The sequence below is a fragment of the Neovison vison genome, chromosome 13 (assembly GCF_020171115.1).
Source record: "Neovison vison isolate M4711 chromosome 13, ASM_NN_V1, whole genome shotgun sequence".
NCBI lineage: Eukaryota > Metazoa > Chordata > Mammalia > Carnivora > Mustelidae > Neogale > Neogale vison.
This window is the reverse complement of record NC_058103.1, coordinates 62006264-62027202: the sequence shown is the minus strand read 5'-3', so window position 1 is coordinate 62027202 and position 20939 is coordinate 62006264. Positions and strand designations below refer to the sequence as shown.

The window sequence follows — 20939 nt, the reverse complement described above, 5'->3', positions numbered from 1 at the left end:
CTACCTTCTTGCATGTCCACCAAACACCAATACCCACCTACTAGTGTATTTATTAACTAAAATACCTACAATACCAATTTATATGTTTAATAATACCTAACAAAAATGCTAAAACAAATCTGCTAGAAATACAATACTTCTATTCACATAAAACAACAATCTGTCACCAAAAGGATTTCCTTATGTTTCTAAGTGTTATTATAGAGGCAGTGGAGTAGTACTTCATTATGATCATCAACAAAACAACTCACTTCCATATTTAAAAAATAATACAGATTTGCAGATAAAAGACAACACCATCAAGAGGTTAGGGTAAGCCTATAGACACCATGCCAATTTAAAAATAGTTATAGGGGTCCTGGCTGGCTCAGCTGGTAGAGCACGTGACTCTCTTGATTTCAGAGTTGTAAATTCAAGCTCCAAGATGGGTGTTAAGATAACTTAGAAAAATAAAATCTTTAAATAAAAAAAGATTAGCTATAAAAGTGAAACTGATAAAAACCAGCACTTTAAAAGAGATCGCTAAGGATTTTTCTTTAAAGTTGGATAAGATAACTAAGAATATTCAGGTATGTGGATATAATGGGAGCATACTGTAATGTGATTATAATTAAGAAAGGCAAAACCTAATCAATTATTTTACAATCTGTCTGTCAGGGGAAGAAACAAGCTGCCCATTAACAGAAGGAAGATGATGTGTATGGGATCTAAAATGGAATCCAAAGATGAAGATTGGAATGTGTACCTCCAACATCACCCAGAGGAAAAGACTAACCTTAACCTTATAGTAGAGGGATGGGGTGTCAGGTTTGATTCTTGCAATTATTTGTCTTCCTATGCAGTCTTTCTCAACAAGTGTTCTTCATATGTGGAACATATGACTATTTTTTAAATTTTTGCAAGAATGTTACAGAACTAGCATCCTTTCTACACGCACAGGAGGTAAATTTAGTCACATAAAATGGATGCGTAAGGACATTAGGGCTTAATTCTCCTGCAGAATCTTGAGAAGTACAGGAAAAGTGCTGATTGGTCAATCTAGAATAATTGGCCTACTCAGTAGTAATTGTTTTCATAGTAAATTGATAAAAAAATTAAGTAGTTTGTGTATCAGTCTCCTCTGAGGTCTACCAACTTGTGCCAGTATCAAAGAGATTGATAATCTGTGTACACTAATGCTATAATAGCCTTGTAATTTATTTACCATCTTTACCTGCCTTCCATTTAATCTACTCCTAGATTAATACACTTATTATAATATTGCCAAAGCACAGATTCAATCTGTTTATCTAATATAGCATTATCATCTGATCCCTCACATTCAAGACTCTCCGAATATAGTCTAAGGCAGTACTTCTCAATCTTCAATGTCCATACCAATTATTTGGAATATAGTTAAAGTGTGCATTCTGTTTTAGTAAGTCTGGGATGGGGTCTGAGACTCCGAATTTCTAACAAGCACCTAGATCATGCCAAATGTTTCTGGAGTGCAGACCACACTTTTTGTAGCTAGGATCTAAAGTACCTTTCTGTTCTTTTTGTCCACTACTCCCTAGTTAGATTAACCAGCTTCAAGAAAAGATGGGAGTATTTGTCATTCCTAGAACACAGCTTATTCATGCTTGTTTCCCTCCTGGCATACCTTCCCTCATCAATATTTTCACGTATAAAATTACTAATAATCTTTCAAGGACTATTCAAATATCTTTTCCACGAAATATTCCTGATGTCCCTATACAAAAAGGAATCTCTCCTTTGTCTGAATTACCAACTAATTTTATTAAACAAACTCTTATACTGCACATATACAAGTGTCCACAAAGTGTTCCAAGCATGTTCCAAATGTTAATTAATTTAATCCTTATAAAATTACCCTATGAAGAAGGTTATCTCCATTTTATAAATGAAGAAACCAAGACACACAGAAATTAACTAATCAGCACAAGGTCTCATATCTACTAAATGGCAGAGGTAGGATTTGAACCCTAGAGTTTGGCTCTAGACTCCATTTTTTAAAAAATGATATTTATTTATTTATTTATATTGAAAGAGAGGGAGAGAGAGGAGAGCAAGCACAAGCATGGGGTAGGAGCAGGGAGAGAGGGAGAAGCAGACTCTCTTGTTCAGTATGGAGCCTGATGTGGATGGAGCTCGATCCCAGGACCCTGAGATCATGACATGAGCTAAAGTCAGATATTTAACCAACTGAGCCACCCAGGTGCCCCTATACTCTATGCTTTTAACCATTTATATTGAGCTTCTCCTATTGGTACTTATTTATTGCCATACATTCTATAGTAGTTAACAATTAAAAAAATATATATCTGTATAAGCATGGTGCTGTGCTAGGTCCTGGAGGTATCAAGATGAGTAAGAAGCGATCACTGTTCTTACAGAACTGGAGAAACAGGGTTAACAACTAGCTATAAATACAGGTTCTTCCCTTATTTGAACATTTCCACTAGGTGAATGCATCCAGTTTCATGGCCTTCAGTAACATGTAAAAGCTACTGTCTCCCAGCTTTCCATTTCAGTCCTGACATGTCCTTTGAGCTCCTGCCTTGTACATGCAATAGCCCTCCTGATATCTCAGAAGTGATCTCTACTAGGCAGCCTACTATCCTCCAAATAGAGAGAATTCCTTCTCATTCACTGTTGGTCTTTAACACAGCTTATAAGTGAAATAATGTATATTAAACAGCTTTCTAAGTTACAAAATGATGTCAAGTATGACTGATTCTTCTTTCCCCAACATTCTTAGTTTATTTTAGTAGACTTTTTTTTTTTTTAAGATTATTTATTTATTTATTTGACAGACAGAGATCACAAGTAGGCAGAGAGGCAGGCAGAGAGAGAGAGGAAAGCAGGCTCTCCGCTCAGCAGAGAGCCCGATGTGGGACTCGATCCCAGGACCCTGGGATCATGACCTGAGCCGAAGGCAGCGGCTTAAGCCACTGAGCCACCCAGGCGCCCCTATTCTAGTAGACTTTTAATTAATTGTTATTTCTCATTTATACTTTGCACCAGAGTGATCCTTCTCAAGTAGAAATTTGATCATGTCACTCCTTGTGTAAAATCCCTCAATGCTAGTCATTCTTCCTTGGGATGAAATCTAAACTCTTTAGCACTGTAAACCAGCTACTGTCTTCATCTTTAGTTTATCTCATACTTAAATATGAGCAGGTTCCAATTTTAGTGAGTTACCTGGGATTGTCTCACAGCTCCATACCTATTATAAAAATCCTCACATGCTGTTTCAGAGTTGAGAGTTTCCTCCTACAGCACACTTTCGAATTATCTCACTTCTGGTCCATCTCTTTTGCTATGGCCCATTGCCCTCTCTTTAGTTTCTTCCCTCCCTCTACTTGATTCCTTAGATTTTCTCAATTTTATATTTTGTTTTGCTTATCAGATTGAATCCATTTTTATAGCTCATGCGTCAATTTTTCAATTTTAGTACTTTCTTGTGTTTCAAAATTTACATTAAAAAAAGTAACTTCAGTTAAACTGTAAATTTTCCTAAACATCAGCTTGTTAACCTTATTAACAAGGGCTCCTCCTTTGTTGCTTTGAGTTGAGCCCTGTTTAACTACAGTCTGTTATATTATGAAGAACAGGAAATAAAAACTTACATTGAGAAAAGCTGAAGAAGCCACTCTACCAGCTGCTACAATAAAATCCATAATAAGCATTGTGGCACCAGGCAAACCAAGTGAAAAAAATTGAGGTGAGCAGTGCTTGATGATTGTATTGACAATATCCTTAGGAGTAAGCAAAGAAGGGAAAAGAATATCATAAATTAATCTTGGGTATCAGCTAATCAATATCCTTAAAAAAAGGTAACATATGAAACAGTAAAACGGGCAATTACTATTCACTGCCTAACTGGAAAGACTAATTTTAATTCTTCTAATTAATCCATGCTTAATATTATATTCTGCCAAAGGAAAGTAAACTTAAAGCATTTATTTAACTGACATCAATATAGCTTTTTTTTTTTTTTTTGCACTTGAGAGCAAGCTGGACAGCTCTTTGCTTCAGGGGGTTGAAAACATAAGACCCACGTATCATGAAACTGAACTGCAGAGTGGCTGCTTCTCTCATCTACTCGCTTCCATGTGAGATCTCTGATCTCTAAAGTTGCAAGACCTATTATGTGACAACTGCAGGGATTCTCTTTATTAGATAAACTGAAGCCCTTTGATGGCAAATATCTAGTCTCAGAAATACAGACCTAGGCATTTTTGAGGGAGTATCCTTAACTTGGTTATTCATTCACTTTGCCTTTGGAATTCAACATGAAAATGCAGTGTTTTACACTGTCTTACTCAATCCGATTTATCCTAAACAAAAGGTTTCTCTGACAAGTAATTAAAGGTGTCATTTTGAGACATGTTTATAAGGTAGAACACTATAAGTAACCACTTCAAATTAATGCAAGAAATATTTTCATTTTGGGGGAAGAGAGATATAATTACCTCTTTCAAAATTAGTTTAATGCTCTTCAAATGAACTGCAAGTGAAATTTAAGCCCATCATGATTAAAATGTTTCATTACCATGACTTACAACCTCCCATAGGGTTTTTTGTTTTTTTTGGAAACCATAGGTTTCCCATAGGTTTTATGGCCGGGATCAAAACCCCTGAAGTAATGTTCTAGAGTAATATTTATGACTGGCTAATGCAATGATTGCATTTATACGAATGCCAAGTCAACAGAACTGTCACTATACTAATACAATCTATGAAAAAGAGAAAACATGATGTGCTAACTCTTAAAGTAGAAAAAACCTCTGTTTCATGACTAGATGAGCAAATCCATATGCCTCAAGAGCCAATTATTAAGTAACAATTACAAAACGCCCAAGAATAAGTGCATTAGAACATTAAAGAAACATGTCAGTCTAAGCAAAAGATGGCTTAATATCTGCAAAACGGAGAACTAGTTGTTAGAGGAAAGATACATTTAATAAACAAGTTGGTCATCTAACTATAATGGCTTTTCAACTATGTTTCAAAAACAAATTAGGTTACAAAACGGAAGAAACTTGTAAATAAAATGACTACATAAGAGAGCATTTTTAATTCTACACCTTAAAAGTTAAGAGTTAAAAATCAAGACTCAAAGATAAGTTTATAAAGCAACTGGTTAGAAAGTATATATTTACCTGATCAATATGAAGTAATCCACAATGCATTATATTGTAGAAATGTGTTAGAAAATCTCTGTTTGGAGAAACATCTTGTCTTCTTTTCATTGTATTACAGATAAGTTTGTAAGCATGTAATTTACCTTGTTTATACTTATCAGTCAACATGGTTGCCTACAATTCAAAAATGTTGGTCTTAATATTCAAGAACAAATACTGTTAAATTGAATAAAGCAAGCAATATATTTGTTTTCATTTATTTCTATGTTGGCCCAATTTCTTAATGAATCAATGAAACTACTGCAAATATTAACATGAAACACAGGTATAAATAACCACATACTGTTTCATTTAGGAAAATGCACCAAACATATAAAATAATATTCAAAAGAATTAAATCTTTTTTTTTTTTTAAAGATTTTATTTATTTATTTGACAGAGAGAGAGAAATCACAAGTAGGCAGAGAGGCAGGCAGAGAGAGAGGGGGAAGCAGGCTCCCCGCTGAGCAGAGAGCCTGATGTGGGGCTTGATCCCAGGACCCTGAGATCATGACCCGAGCCGAAGGCAGCGGCCCAACCCACTGAGCCACCCAGGCGCCCAAGAATTAAATCTTTTAAAAAATATTTTATTTATTTATTTGTCAGGGAGAGAGAGTGCACAAGCAGGTAGAGTGGCAGGCAGACGCAGAGACAGAAGCAGGCTCCCTGCTAAGCAAGAAGCCCAATGAGGGACTCGATCCCAGTACCCTGGGATCATGACCTGAGCCGAAGGCAGCGGCTTAACCGACTGAGCCACCCAGGCTTCCCAAATCTTTTTTTTTTTTTTAATATTTTATTTTTTTATTTGACAGAGAGAGCAAGAGAGCACAAGCGGAAGAGCTGTAGAGGAAGAGGGAGAAGCCGGCTCCTCTGAGCAGGGAGTGCGATGGGAGGCTAAATCCCAGGATCTTGTGATCATGATCCAAGACAAAGGCAGATACTTAACCAAATGAGACACCCAGGTGACCCAAGAATTCAATCTTTAAAAATATAGAGCACATTCTAACACAAATTTGAGATCTACACTTCACTTAAATATAATAAAAACATAATTTTCTACATTCATTTTTGTTTTATTAAATAAGTAAAAATGATGCACCTGTATAATAATTTTGCTGTGCCCATTCTCCCCTTATATAACCCCTAATGACTAGTTAAAAACTAAGTGTTCTAGAAGACTATATAAAACTGATTACATATGTATTTACTAAATGAACCTTTTAAATTAACATTTTATATCTTAAGCTTACCTTGAAAAGCCAAGGTGTAAGAATTCTCAGTGGAGGAATCAAAACTGGCGGTGAAGGGGAGGTCAGGTTATCAGTTGAAATGCCAAGGTTATCTCTAATCTGTAATTTTCAAATAAAATGCAACACACCTATAAAAGTGCTCTTCCAGTTTGTTTTATCTTAAACTTGAGTTTAATTCCAGTTCCTATCATTAATTATATATTTAAACATGGTTAAGTGACTTCACCTTGCTAGGAACCAGTTTATAGCAAGGTGGGGTGGTGGGTAGCTATGACATCTAAGGCTTCCACTTCTTAACTTTTCTTTCTTTCTCCTCTTATGTTTTGTTTTTTTTTGTTTTTGTTTTTACCTTAGCTAGATTTTGCCAAAGTTCACAGAGGTAATCAAAAACTTGAGCATGTATTTCAGGATCCATAATAGCGTTGACATCTCCCAAAATGCCTAGCATTCTTCGCCACATTACAGTAGCAACATCAGCATGCCATCCTGTGAGTGTACCCCCTGCCATCACACTACAACATTCAGATGGAAATTCACTGATTTCTGTAGAAAAAATACACTAGTGTCAGTAATTTTTCTAAAGAATTGATCACAAAACACAAAGGAGTCAAAATAATAAACTTAAATATCTACAAAAGTGAATTTTTAAAGTGTCATTATACATTAGTGTTATTTTTTCCTGATTAAAATCAACCAGTTCATAATTCCTTATTATGGCAGTAATTACTTATTCAATACCACCTGTACTAAGATTTACCTAAGGAGGAAATGATGCAGATACTAGATAAATTTATTATAGTTGATATAAAGGTCATATTTATAAGTACATAATCTCTCTTTCAGCAAATGGTCACTTCAGGTTAAAGCATCAATTAATAGAATATCTCAGGCTGAAGGCAGTTCCTATAGGAAGTCTTCATAAGCCTGTTTTTTTGTACTTAAAATTTCAAAGAAATGTATATCACAATTAAGTCAAGCCTAGCATGAAAAGAGATATGATAATAACATGGGAAAATTAACATTTTTACTAAAACTTAAACATAATTTAAAATTTCTATAATTACATTTCTTTTGCTTAATGAAATTGGCAAGATTATATGTAAGAAATATAGGTAACCTTGGATCCTAGTCTCATTTCTGTCATTAATTATGTAATGTTGTACAAATTACTTAATTTTTCAGAGAGAGAGAGAGAGTGCACTAGCAGGCAGAGTGGCAGGCAGACGCAGAGAGATAAGCAGGCTCCCTGCCAAGCAAGAAGCCCAGTGAGGGACTCAATCGATCCCAGGACCCTGGGTCATGACCTGAGCTGAAGGCAGCGGCTTAACCGACTGAGCCACCCAGGCTTCCCAAATCTTTTTTTTTTAATATTTTATTTATTTATTTGACAGAGAGAGCAAGAGAGCACAAGTGAGCACAAGAGAGCAGAATTCCTATGGCTACACTTCCTCACTGTAAAATAGATGGTTTAGCTAACATCACTATAGGTCTCCTTCAGCTTAAAAAAAAATCCATCGGAGCACCTGGGTGGCTCAGTTGTTAAGCATCTGCCTTTGGCTCAGGTTGTGATCCCAGCATCCTGGGATCAAGCCCCATATTGGGCTCCCTGCTCAGTGGGGAGCCTGCTTCTCCCTCTCCAGCTCCCCTATGCTTGTTGTGTTCCCTCTCTTGCTGTGTCTCTCTGTCATAAATAAATTAAAAAAAAAAAAAACCATTATCCTATTCAGTGTATATAAAGGAAAAGGCAAAATAATTACTAAGTTGGTAAGGATTATTCCTACTTGATAGTATCTCAGTGTGCTCATAATTTCTAAGTTCATTCTAACTATATGTAAATCCTTTACCTCTCATGTTTGACTTTTTTTCTTTCCACATAAAATGTATAATAACTGATTGTATTATAAAAAAGTTACCAAATTGTCTCTCACGATAATAGAAAATAAGAGTCTGGTGTAAACCCAATGAAATAAAAGAAAACACAAAACACTGCAGTTTTAACCATCACTGTTAACATTTCCCTACTCTACAGAACCTACATAATATAGTGATAAATCAACTGATTTGTCTCTTAATTATCCCTCTCAAAAACAAAATTTTAAATAATTTAGATAATAAGATCTCCTAACATTAATGCTCTGAAAGGAAAAATGGCAAGTATCTAATTTCCAAATATTGCCTAGGTCATCTGGAGTCTGAAGAACAGAATGGTGGAGCTTCTCATCAAGCTGCAGATCTTTCTGTTCCATGTTATCTATATTCAGTGTGGAAGGAGAAGGTGTCTGTGACCTGGATCCCAGAGCTGAATGGACTGGAGAAGCACTTTCTGAACCTGTAAAGACAATTTAATAAAAATTACAATAAAGAGAATATTCAACACCCTCTACCTAAGATGTAATGCTTAAAACCCCAATAAAACACAACTGAACCATATCAAAGGATATAACAGGTTACAAGTTGGCCAAAGAGGTAAATAAAATAAAAATATAGTACAAGATTTTATATCTAGGGGTCTCATTTGATTTCTTCCATGGGACTCATATGGAATTAGAACTGGACTTACCAGTTCATAGAAGCCATCAGTGAGAGTGAGAATGTCTACTCCCATTCCTGGTCTAGCTACAGAAACTCTAGGACCCACTGCTACTCTATTTCACTAACTTCAGACTTGGAGCAATTCAAAATCTGCCCTGGTGAGCCCCAGTGTTCAGTCTCTCCCCCACCACACACACACACACACACACACACACACACACACATACACACAGGCCCTGGTGGTCCCCAGTCTTCAGTTTCTCCCCCACCACACACACACACACACACACACACACACACACACACTCTCCTTTCTTCCCAATCCATTTTTTGTAAGGCAGCAAAAAAAATCTAAAAATCTAATCTGAATGTACTCCCACATTTAAAATCCTTCTATGGATTTTATGCCTCTTTACTGGACACAGCATAAGTGCAAACTTTTTAGTGTGTGGTTTTCCAGTCTTTCTGCAACTTTATTACAACTCCATAATTCCCCTAGTACTTTTAAGTTCTAGTCATAGAAAGTAAACTGCTGGTATTTATCAGAATACATAGCATACCTCTGGCCTTTTCCACATATTTTTCCCTTTGCATGGAGCCCTTATCCTGTTCCCATAAGTCTGGTTAACTTTTTATTTTTCAGGTTTCACCTTAGACACCCCTTCCTGAGAAGCCTACCCCATGTTGATATATCTGGGGTAAATAAGTAATCTCTGCTCTTTGCACTTGTTCCTCACCATTATATCACTTGTCACACTGACCTGAAACTATTCACTTTTAAATATCTTCACTAGTGCATATACTCTGTAAGAACAGGGACTGTATCTGTGGTTACATACTGACATACTGCCAGTGCATAGTATGGTGTCTGGCAAATAACAGAAACTCCTGTCAATTTAAATAATGTATACCATAAATTAATACTATATGAACAATTTGTGGTGGTTGTATGGGAGTGCTACTAGTACCAAGCAAGCCCCTAAAATATTAGGTCTTTTTAAAAGAAAATCAACAAAGAAAGATTGGGCTTAAATGACGCATTAGACCAGATGGACTTAACTGGTATGTACAGAACAATCCATCCAAAGCAGAATATACTCTTCTCAAACATAAATGGAACTTTCTCCAGGAAAGATCACATATTAGGTCACACAACAAGTCTCAATAAATTCAGCACACCGAAATCTTTTTTTTTTTTAATTTTATTTATTTGATAGCCAGAGATCACAATTAGGCAGAAAGACAGACAGAGAGAGAGGAGGAAGCAGGCTCCCTGCTGAGCAGAGAGCCCAATGCGGGGCTCGATCCCAGGACCCTGAGATCATGACCTGAGCCGAAGGCAGCGGCTTAACCCACTGAGCCACCCAGGTGCCCCAGCACACCAAAATCTTATCAAGCATCTTTTCTGACCACAACAGTATGAAGCTAGAAATCAACTACCCGAAGAAAACTGGAAAAACTACAAATACATGAAGACTAAACATGTTACTAAATAACTACAGGGTGAATGGAAACTTAAAGGAGAAAAAATACCTAGAAATAAATGAAAACAGAAATATAACATACCAAAACCTATGGAATGCAACAAAAATGGTTCTAAAAAAGAATTTCATAGCAATACAGGCCTGGCTCAAGAAAAGAGAAATCTCAAATAAACAATTTAAGTTCCACCTAGGAAACTTAGGGGGAAAAAAAAAAAGAACAAAGCCCAAAGTCAGTAGAAGGAAAGAAATAATATAAGATCAGAGCAGAAATTAATAAAATAGAGACTAAAAAGACAATAAAGAAGATGAATGAAACTAAAGGCTGATTCTTTGAAAAGGTAAAAATGACAATCCTTCACACAGATCCACAAGAAGAAAAAAGAGCTCAAATAAAGTCAGAAATGAAAGAAATACAAATACAAATACCACAAAAATACAAAGGATCATAAGAGACTACTATGAACAATTATACCCCCACAAACTGGTCAATGTAATGTTCATTGCAACATTACTTACGGATTCAATCATGAAGAAACAGAAATCTGAATAGACAAATCACTAGTAAGGAGACTGAATCAGTAATCAAAAACCTCCTAATAAACAAAATTGCAGGATCACCCAGCTTTGCTGGTGAATTCTGCAAAACACCAAAGAAGTCTTAACACCTATCCCTCTCAAACTCTTCCAAAAAACTGAAGAGGAAAGAAAACTTCCAAACTCATTTTACAAGGCCAGTGTTACCCTCATACCAAAACTAGGCAAGGACACCACAAAAGAAAATTAGAGGCCAATACCCCTAATGAACAGAGATGCAAAAATCCTCAACAAAATATTAGCAAATTGAGTTCAACAACACAGAAAAACAATCATACACCATGCTCAAGCGGGATTTATTCCTGGGAGACAAAGTTGGTTCAACATCTACAAATCAACCAATGTGCTAACACCATATTAACAAAAGGAAAGATAAAAATCATATGGTTATTTCACCAGATACAGAAAAGTATTTGACAAAATTCAATACCCATTAATGATAAAAGTCTCAACAAACTGGGTATAATGGGAATGCACCTCAATATAATAATAAAGGCCATATACAACAAATTAGCATCTAATATCATATTCACTGGTGAAATGTGAAAGCTTGCCCACTATCCCCACTTTTATTCAACATAGTATTAGAAATCCTACCTTAGCAATTAGTTAAGAAAAAGGAATAAGAGGTACACAAATTGGAAAGGAAGAATTAAAACTATCACTATATGCCAATCATATGGTACTATATATAGAAAACCCTGAAGATTCCATCAAAAAACTGTCAGAATACATGAATTCAGTAAAATTGCAGAATATAAAATTAATATGTAAAAACTCTGCTGTGTTTCTGCACCCTAATAATGAACTACAAACAATCCCATTTATAATCACATCAAAAAGAATAAAATACCTAGGAATAAATTTAACTAAGGAGGTGAAAGACCTATATAGTGAAAACTAGGAGACACTGACGAAAGAAACTAAAGAAGACACAAATAAATGGAAAGATATGCCACGCTCATGAGTTGGAAGAACTAATATTGTTAAAATGTCCATACCACCCAAAACAATGTACAGATTCAATGCAATCCCTATCAAAATACCAACAGTATTTTTCACAGAACTAGAATAAATAATTTTAAAATTTGTATGAAATAACAAAAGACTAACTAGCCAAAACAATCTTAAGAAAGAGGAACAAAGTTGGAGGTATCTTGTTCCCTATTTCAAATTATACTACAAAGCTATAGTAATTAAAACAGTGTGGTATTGGCATAAAAACAGACACAGAGATCTACAGAACAGAGAGCTAGAAAAAAAAACCATGCATATATGGTCAACGAATTTACAATAAAGGAGGGTAAAAGATACAATGGAGAAAGGATAGTCTCTTCAATAAATGCTGTTGGGAAAACTGGACAGCTATATGTAAAAGGATAGAACTAAACTACTACTTTATATCATACAAAAAAATCAACTCAAAATGAATTGAAGACCTGAAAACATAAAACTTATAGAAGAAAACATAGGCAGTAAGCTCCTTCACATTGATCTTAGCGATGTTTTTTAGATATCTGTTCAGGCAAGGGAAACAAAAGCAAAAATAAACGAGTGGAGCTATATCAAACTAAATAGCCTCTATACAGTGAAGAAAACCATCGACAAAACAAAAAAGGAACCTACTAAACTGAAGCAGATATTTCCAAATCATATATCTGATAAGGGCCTAACATATATATAAAAGGATTCATAGAACACAATAAATATATAAAATATATAAAGAACTCCTTTACCTCAATAACAAAAAACAATCCAATTAAAAAAGGGCAAAAGATCTGAATATTTTTCAAAAGAACACATACAGATGACCAACAGACACATGAAAAGATGCTCAACACCACTAAACCTTCCAGCCACTCTGGAAAACAATACGGAGGTTCCTCAAAAAATTAAAAGTAGAACCACCGTATGATCTAGTACTTTCACTACTGGGTATCTATCTAAAGAAAAGAAAAACACTAATTCAAAGAGGTATTTGTATCCCTATGTTCATTGCAGCATTACTTACAACAGCCAAGGTACAGAAATAACCTAAGAGTCCACTTAAGGATAAATGGATAAAGATGTGGTTTTTATAGACAATGGAATACTATTCAGTCACAAAAAAGAATGAAATTTTGACATTTGCAACAACCTCGACAGTATTATGCTAAGTGAAGTAAATTAAACAGAAAAAGACAAATATCATATGATTCCATTTATATGTGGAATCTAAAAAGTAAAACAAAACAAAATAAAACCCAGCCCCACAGATATGGAGAACTAACTGGTGGTTGCCATGACAAAGGGGAGGACGGTGTGGAATGGGAGGAGAATTAAGAACTTTCAGGGGAGCCAGGGTAGCTCAGGTAAGGATCCTGGGGTCCTGGAATTGAGTCCTGCCTCGGGCTCCCTGCTCAAGCGGGGAGTCTGCTTCTCCCTCTACCTTTATCCCCTGTTCGTGCTCTCTCGCTCTTCTCAAATAATAAAAGCTTAAAAAAAAAAAAACCTGGAATGGATAATCACCCATCAAAGGGCATTAAAAGACAGTGAGAACCAGAGGAAATTTGGATCATCCAGTGGAACCACTAATCTATGTGCTACTAGCTTCCCAGGATCCCTCTGGTCACTACAGTGGTCACTACAGTGACCAGAGACCAAGAACCTTGCAATAATGTGATCTTGTATTTCATAACTGAATTTCCTAGATCCCACTCATCATATATTTGACCACATAAAAAATCTGCTGAAAAGCATAATTCACTGTATTAATACAGACTATTAGTATATTGATAAATAGGCCTTCTATTAGGCAGTATTCTCTACAGTTTCTATAATAAATACTTTGTTAAAGAAATCATTAAAAATCTGGGCTGACTCTAAAACACAGTGAAAAGAAGATAATACTTCTCAACTATTTTTTGGTAATCTAAAAATCACTACAGGAAATGCAGTGATGCAAACATATATAAAATTCTGTATACAATATCAGGAGTTCAGCTAATCCCCTGAAATTTAGCATGTAGACTCTAGGCTAAGACACTCTTACATTAATGCATTTTTTCCCTCCATTGTTACATAAAGATAGATGAAAACATAATGCTTAAACTCTAAGAAGTAATACTTAAAACCTATCAAATAAAATCCTAAACAGATTCTTTGGTGGCTTAAAATATGCACTTAAAGAAGACATTCCCTTGAGTAACTTTACCAGTAACCGTTGCAACTTCAGCGGAGAAAGCCTGTTGATTAAGACTGCTTGTTTCAGAATCTATCTGAAGTGTGGTTAGACTAGCCACTTCCTGCTCTTCAGCACTCTGATGATGGCCAGAACCTGAATCCACATCAGCAGAGGACGTAATCCCAGCATCAGCTCCAAAGCCAAAATCTAAAGGAAGAAGAAATGCTAGTACATAGAAGTCTCAATTATAAAACAAAAGTATTTACAAAAAAGACAAAACGGGGTGTCTGGGTGGCTCAGTCAGTTAAGTGTCTGCCTTCGGCTCAAGTCAGGATCCCCGCTGGGATCAAGCCTGGAGTCTGGCTCCTTGATCAGCAGGGAGTCTGCTTCCCCTTCTGCCCCTGCCCGTCACCCTCATGTTCTCTCCTTTCTCCCTCTCAAATAAATAAAATCTTTTAAAATAAAGAGACAAAGCTGCTTCAGCAAAATGATTAAACATTAACATTCCCCCTACATCTATTTACATACCACTCAGACAAGTGTAAATAATGTTAACACAGTTTAAAGTTTATAATTAGAAACAAATTTTTAAAAGTTCTCATAGCTTATTACTAACAACAATAAGGACAAAAAACAGATACATATGATGTATCTTCACTATTCTTATCCACATTTTCTGATAGCTGGTAATAGGCTTTTCAACAACTTTATGCTCTCTACTCTAGGTATATACAATAAAAATGGCTCATATGTAGTAAACCATTTTTCTCTTAAACCATATATTCCATCTGAAATCAGAGTAGCACATAATCCATGAAGGCAGAAAACATTTTTAGATTTTGGCACTCTTCACTACCAAGTGTAACAAAGAATTACAGAAAAGCTATGTGGTACTGATATAGCATCAAGTAATATCAATGCTATCATTTTAACTTTTGTGATTATTCAAGAAATGCTCTGGGTAATGGAACACTGAACATAACTGTACTAAACATACTGAAGCACTGAACTAGATAGTGGTACCCAAAAACAAATGCACGAAACAGCACTGACTCATAACTATGACTATCCATTATTCTAATGTCAAGTCCACTCTAACTTTTTTCCTTTCTGTATGTTTGGTTCTAAAATATCATTTGTTTTATGAAAGGACAGTGGTTTCTCTTTTTTAAGTGCCTTCAGTTTGGTGAAATAAAGTGGTCCCGACTTGAATTCCCTAAAACTTCCTTTGGAATTTCACTAAAAAATGAAATCATAATATGTGGGAACCCTTGTCCAGTAACATTAGAGAGGAAAGTGATGGTTACATAATTCACAAGTCAGTCTCAAACAGAAAACAATCAACAAAAAACATACTGCTCAAATAGAAAAAGATACTTGCTGTCAAATTTTCGGCCATCATATTGGAAAGCGCTGAAAGAATCCGAATGACTATCTGAGCTGATAAGATCACTGCTCCCTGCACTGGCAGGAGAAGTCCATTCTGAGGGCACACCTGGGTCATCAATAGGGCGCATTTGGTTTTGCTTATTTAGAATATCAGGGAGGTCTTTGGGAATTTCAAGACTGCCTGGACTACTTCCTCTTCTTGTCATAGTCTAAAAATTCAAGAAACATCTTACTATTAAAAACGTAATCTCATTAAACATCTGAAATCTTGAATTTCCAAGACAATCACCATAATAAATTGAGATACAGGGTATGAAGTAGGAGGGAAACACACTAACCAGTCTGTGTAACTGTATGGAGCCATTACCTGAATTACTGTTGGTTTGTCTAAAGTAGAGACCCAATCGTGATATGGTGTTGGGTCCAAGATTCTTTGAGCCTCAAAGGATCCATGGAGTGAAGTTAAGAGGGTAAAAAGAGCAAGGTATTCAAATGGAAAAAGTAGCAGCAAATAGTAGAGATAGTGGAGGAAGGAAAGAATGATGGCAAAGAGGTTATTCTATAATGATTATATATAATGATTCTATTATTTTTTCCCATTCAAGGAAAAAAAACCTAAACTCTCTCAATAAAAATCTTATTAAAAAAAAACAACAGTTGGGGTGCCTGGGTGGCTCAGGGGGTTAAGCCACTGCCTTCAGCTCAAGACATGATTCCAGGGTCCTGGGATCGAGTCCCACATCGGGCTCCCTATTCAGCAGGGAGCCTGCTTCCCCCCTCTCTCTCTGCCCGCCTCTCTGCCTACTTGTGATCTGTCTGTCAGATAAATAAATAAATAAAATCTTTAAAAAAAAAAAACAAAACAGTGGAACATGACCATTAAAAAAAAAGCAATTCTACATATATTTATCTTTCCTTAACAACTAAGCATTATTAGGGATAAAATTGCTTCTATTTTCAATCTGCCATAATTCTAATAAAACAAAGAGAACTTTAAAATCTGTTCTGAAGTTATCTATAATGATTAAGTAATCAATATTTATGCTATCAAACCAATAGGAGTTGGGTCAGAAGACCTCTCGTTATCTTTCTTGTTAAGAAAGAGCCAGCAGTGGGCAGGAAGGTAACTTATGAGCAAATACAAAAAACAGAGGGAAGACTAAGAAGGTAGGGGCTTATACCTAAGTAGTTAAGCAAATAGGTATTCTAATCTTTTACTCTGGTCAAAATTATAAGCCTATTTGTTTAATGTCTTTAAATAAAAAGTATTATAAAAGTAGAATTTAAGATCTTAATTCAAAAAAGGGGTTAAGTTTTAGAGGAAGATTATTTCGAGTAAAAATTTACAAACACACACACACACACACAGGTATATATATTCTCCTTGCTAAATCAAATAAATAAAATAAAATAACACTTACTGAGGCATTACCACTTCGAAGTCGTTCTGCTATAAACTCATCCATCAGATCAGGAACATTAGCACTGCTGCTGCCAATATCACTATTAAGAGGGGGCAGTTTTGGGCTCATGTCCTCTTTATTGACTAAAAATAAATAAATAACTATATATAGTGAGAAAAAACTTAACTGCATTTCCTGAATTTGAAACAAACAAAAACAACCCAAAACAAACCACCTAGGCCATATCAATTATTTGCCAAACATGCATTTATGAATAATTTTTCTCCTTTTAGATTTAATTTTAGGAATTAGTAAATTGATATTTACTTTATTTAACTAAGCAGATGTTAGTCAATCTTCAGTGTAACCTTAAACAGCAAGAAAGCTTATAGATAAGCACTAGCTGGGGTTAGGTTAATATCGCCTATAAAGAAACTGGTATATTTATCTTTCTTCCTGCCTCTATGCTTCTATTTAGAGTCTTAATAACTTAGAATTCCATTCTTTCCAAGGAATATTTACAAGGAATCTATCCCTTGAATCTATCCACATCTCAGTGGGATATAAATGCGTTTAAGTTTAGATAAATAAAAAATTTATAAGCATGACATAATGTCATTTCTGTACACTACAAAGTCTAATGTTATTGTTTTAAGAAAAAAAAGATTTATTTTCATAAAGGTTTTTCTGTAAAAAGAAAACCCACAAAAATTATTTTGATTTCTTTATGACTAATTTAATAAGAAAATTTTAAACTTGGGGAAAAAAACTTATAGAACACAAGATATTTACTTCACTATTATGCTGTTGAAAAGTTAATTTCTCTGCAATAAAAGAAAACCAGCATTGTTTATATTCCTAATGAACTAAAAAGCATTTCAGGCTAAGAAAATAACACTAGTCAAGAGCTCACTGTGAAATACCATTATCTTTATATTACTGGCCAGGCTTTGCTAAGCTGTCGAATACTGCCCTCAAGTGGCATTAATGGCTCAACGCAAGATGCATTATACGGCATTCTGTTAATCATGCTAACAAAACCATGTTAAACAAACAAAATCAAAACCTACCTTACTGCTGAAAGTTAATTTTCTATATCTGTAAAGTTATTTTAAATTTGAATCAAGATAAGAGAAGACAGTTACCATAATCTTGCTTTCTGTAATCTGTCCATAGAGGTTCCATATTTAAATCATGATTGGCTATCATGAAACCTTTATGCACATCTAAAATCTCAGAAAAAAGAAAAGCACTGGTAAGTGTTTTAAGGACTTGCATTCTATACAAATGAATGCAAAACTAAAAAGCCTACCCCTTGTTTTGAAATTGCTTATATGAAAAGTAACTAAATCCACTTTGAGATTTAAGAAATAATTTCTCCTTCAATGATAACTTAAAACATTGGTGGCTGGTTGTAGGACCTAAAAATGTCAAAGTAATTTTCGTCCACGAAAAAAGATAAAACCAAGTAAATCAGCAATAAAAATAACGAACTCAATTAGATATAGCTGGTGCTCTTTTAAATATAAACTATAAGGGGGCAGGGGAGAAAGTATTCCACCTACTTAGTAAACCTAATTTCATGGCTCATGTAGTACATACTCAGAAAAATATTTGATTTCGGTAGCCTCTGAAAGGTCATTAAAATTTTCCTGTATCTCCCTCTTTCCTATCTTGTTCAGCAGCAAAGAGGTTTAACTAAATGCCTTAAAAGGGAAATTAGTAATTTAAATAAACATTGTATGCTGGGAAATATACAGCTGGGAAAAGGCGCATGCATAACCAAACAGAGAGAAAGCAGTGACCATCCCAAAGCTTTTTGATTGCTTATAGCTTGCTTCAGTTGCATTAAGCCAAACTGGTGCTGTCTTTCTCCTTTTGCGCTCTGCACACTGTTAGTGCTCACCTGCAGCTTTCCTTCCAAAATAGCCCATTACATGACTGTACAGATCCCTCAGTGGAGCCTCTGGTGGCATTCTGTTCTGCCTCTGTGGGGAAACATTTGCCTTCGGCTTCGAAAGAGCATGTACAACAGTTTTATAAACGCCACCCAGGGAGCCCTGCTGTAGTCCTGCCTCATGACTTGATGACCTAAGAGTACTACGACTACCTAACTGATTACTTGCAATTCCTTCTTTTTCTAACAGAGTGGTCGGAATCTCTGTCGACTCCTTCACGGTTTTACTTACTGACGCTGTACCAACTGTACCTAGAGGCCTGTACACACCAGGTTTTACTAACTCTGTCAAACTACCTGAGCTGATATGGGGGTTGCTGGTGCTGCTGTTACTAATACTACTAAAGCCACCAAGCTTCCGCAGTCTCATCTTCCATGGAGCCTCTTTGTTTTCCAGAGGATTATAAAACTGAACTGACTCAGTAGATGGTCTAAAAGTAACATGAACAGTATTTCGTTTTTTAGTAGCTATTTTCATGATTTTGGCTCTATGAGTTACTGTTTCAGACAAGCTCCTTTTAGTTGGAGAAAGCTTGCTAGTGCTTGTAACATGAGGCAGTCTATGGTTAAGAGGTGTTTTTAGTGTAGTTTTCTTGGCATGCATTACATGTGGGACAATGATTTTTTCACTGATTTGCACACCCTTAACCTTTTCGACTAGTGTTGTATCCACACAGGCATCTAATTCTGTGGCTGTCTGTCTAGATAGGTGTTTCCTTTTTTCTTTATCACAAGGGCTCCCTGAACTAGGTTCTGAGGACTGTTTGTCACTGTTTAGTTCCTTAGATTTTTCATAAGTTTTTGTTCTCATAAAACTTCCTAACTGGTTAGGTGCAATACTACTCATGAAGACAGCTGAGTTTGGTTCTTTTTGAAACTGAATGTTTTCAGGAGTCCCAACAAAAGAGGCGGTATTTTCTGATTTACTTTCTTGGTCTATGTATTCTAATTTATCTGAAGATGATCGTTCATCCCTATTTACTGCAATAATCATTTCCTCAGAAGCTGCATCTTTACCTAACTCATTTTTACTATGATTTTCCTGGTTTTCCTTAAAATATTCTTTCAGGGAGGAAAGAAGATCGTCATCTCCTTCAAGGTCAATGTACTGGATTTGTTCAAAAGCTGAATCTGCAAGTTCTACTGGATCTATTAAGTGACAAAGATGGTCATATATGCTATCACCAACTTCCAGAGAAGACTCTCTACTATGCGTATCAGTGATGTGGCTTTCAGTGGATCTAGTTATTGAAGAAGCCTCTGTGGAACTCTGCAAGCTTGGCGCATGACGGGATGAACTGTCAATGACAGGAACTGCACCTTTGGCTCGCTCAACAGTGAATGGTTCCAAGATGTCAGAAGTGCTGCTACTTCGAGGCAATGGCTGCTCCTCATTCAAAGCACCAAAAACTTCATTTCCAGTGTCTTCACTTTGTGAAAAATGTCTGACTCTAGTTGGGCGGGGAAGTATTTGAGCATCATCAATATCTGTAAAAAAGAAAAATTATGAAGAGTAGGAACTATATGAACATGAAGAATATATTATTAAATTTCAACCATACCCTAAACATATGCTTAAAATAAAAAAATTCTGAGATTTTTTTGGTAAGCTCAATGAAATCTATTAAAAATAGAAATTTGTTTTTAAGTAACGATGGGCACAAGCCAATATAGCATGTAGTGTCAATGATTAGAAAATTATCAGAATACATTTTAAAATGTTAACATGCATAGTAATAGTGAGGTGATGAAAGATTTGGAAGTGCAGTTAAAGATAGAGCTGTGCCAATAAATAAAGCAATTTAAACTTGCTATTCAATTTTTCCTATTTAAGTTCCAAGCATAAAAAAGTAGAACTTAACATAGGAAGCTGATTTAGGTAGTCCACTGTAAATTCTTATAGGGTCTCATAAATTCTCATTTCTTCCTTACCAGGCAAGAGGAATCATCTTTTCTTCAAATCTTGCCTATTTGTTTG

The 20939-nt window shown here is 35.5% G+C and overlaps 1 protein-coding gene across 11 annotated transcripts in view; it reads right to left on the bottom strand.

Annotated features, from left to right (window-relative positions):
- Positions 1-20939, bottom strand: part of RALGAPA1 (Ral GTPase activating protein catalytic subunit alpha 1) — a 267907-nt gene that overhangs the window by 129149 nt on the left and 117819 nt on the right. For 7 of the 11 annotated variants that reach the window (XM_044232090.1, XM_044232095.1, XM_044232088.1 and 4 more), the window contains 9 exons: positions 18911-20449; positions 17023-17147; positions 15594-15810; positions 14243-14419; positions 8616-8768; positions 6789-6982; positions 6440-6538; positions 5169-5324; positions 3633-3761 (listed from right to left, as the gene is read on the bottom strand). In XM_044232090.1, the coding sequence (XP_044088025.1) occupies positions 3633-3761; positions 5169-5324; positions 6440-6538; positions 6789-6982; positions 8616-8768; positions 14243-14419; positions 15594-15810; positions 17023-17147; positions 18911-20449 (2789 nt within the window). Of the gene's footprint in view, positions 1-3632; positions 3762-5168; positions 5325-6439; positions 6539-6788; positions 6983-8615; positions 8769-14242; positions 14420-15593; positions 15811-17022; positions 17148-18149; positions 18231-18910; positions 20450-20939 lie in introns of all 11 variants that reach the window. The other 4 variants (XM_044232092.1, XM_044232093.1, XM_044232094.1 and 1 more) reach the window with 2 other exon arrangements.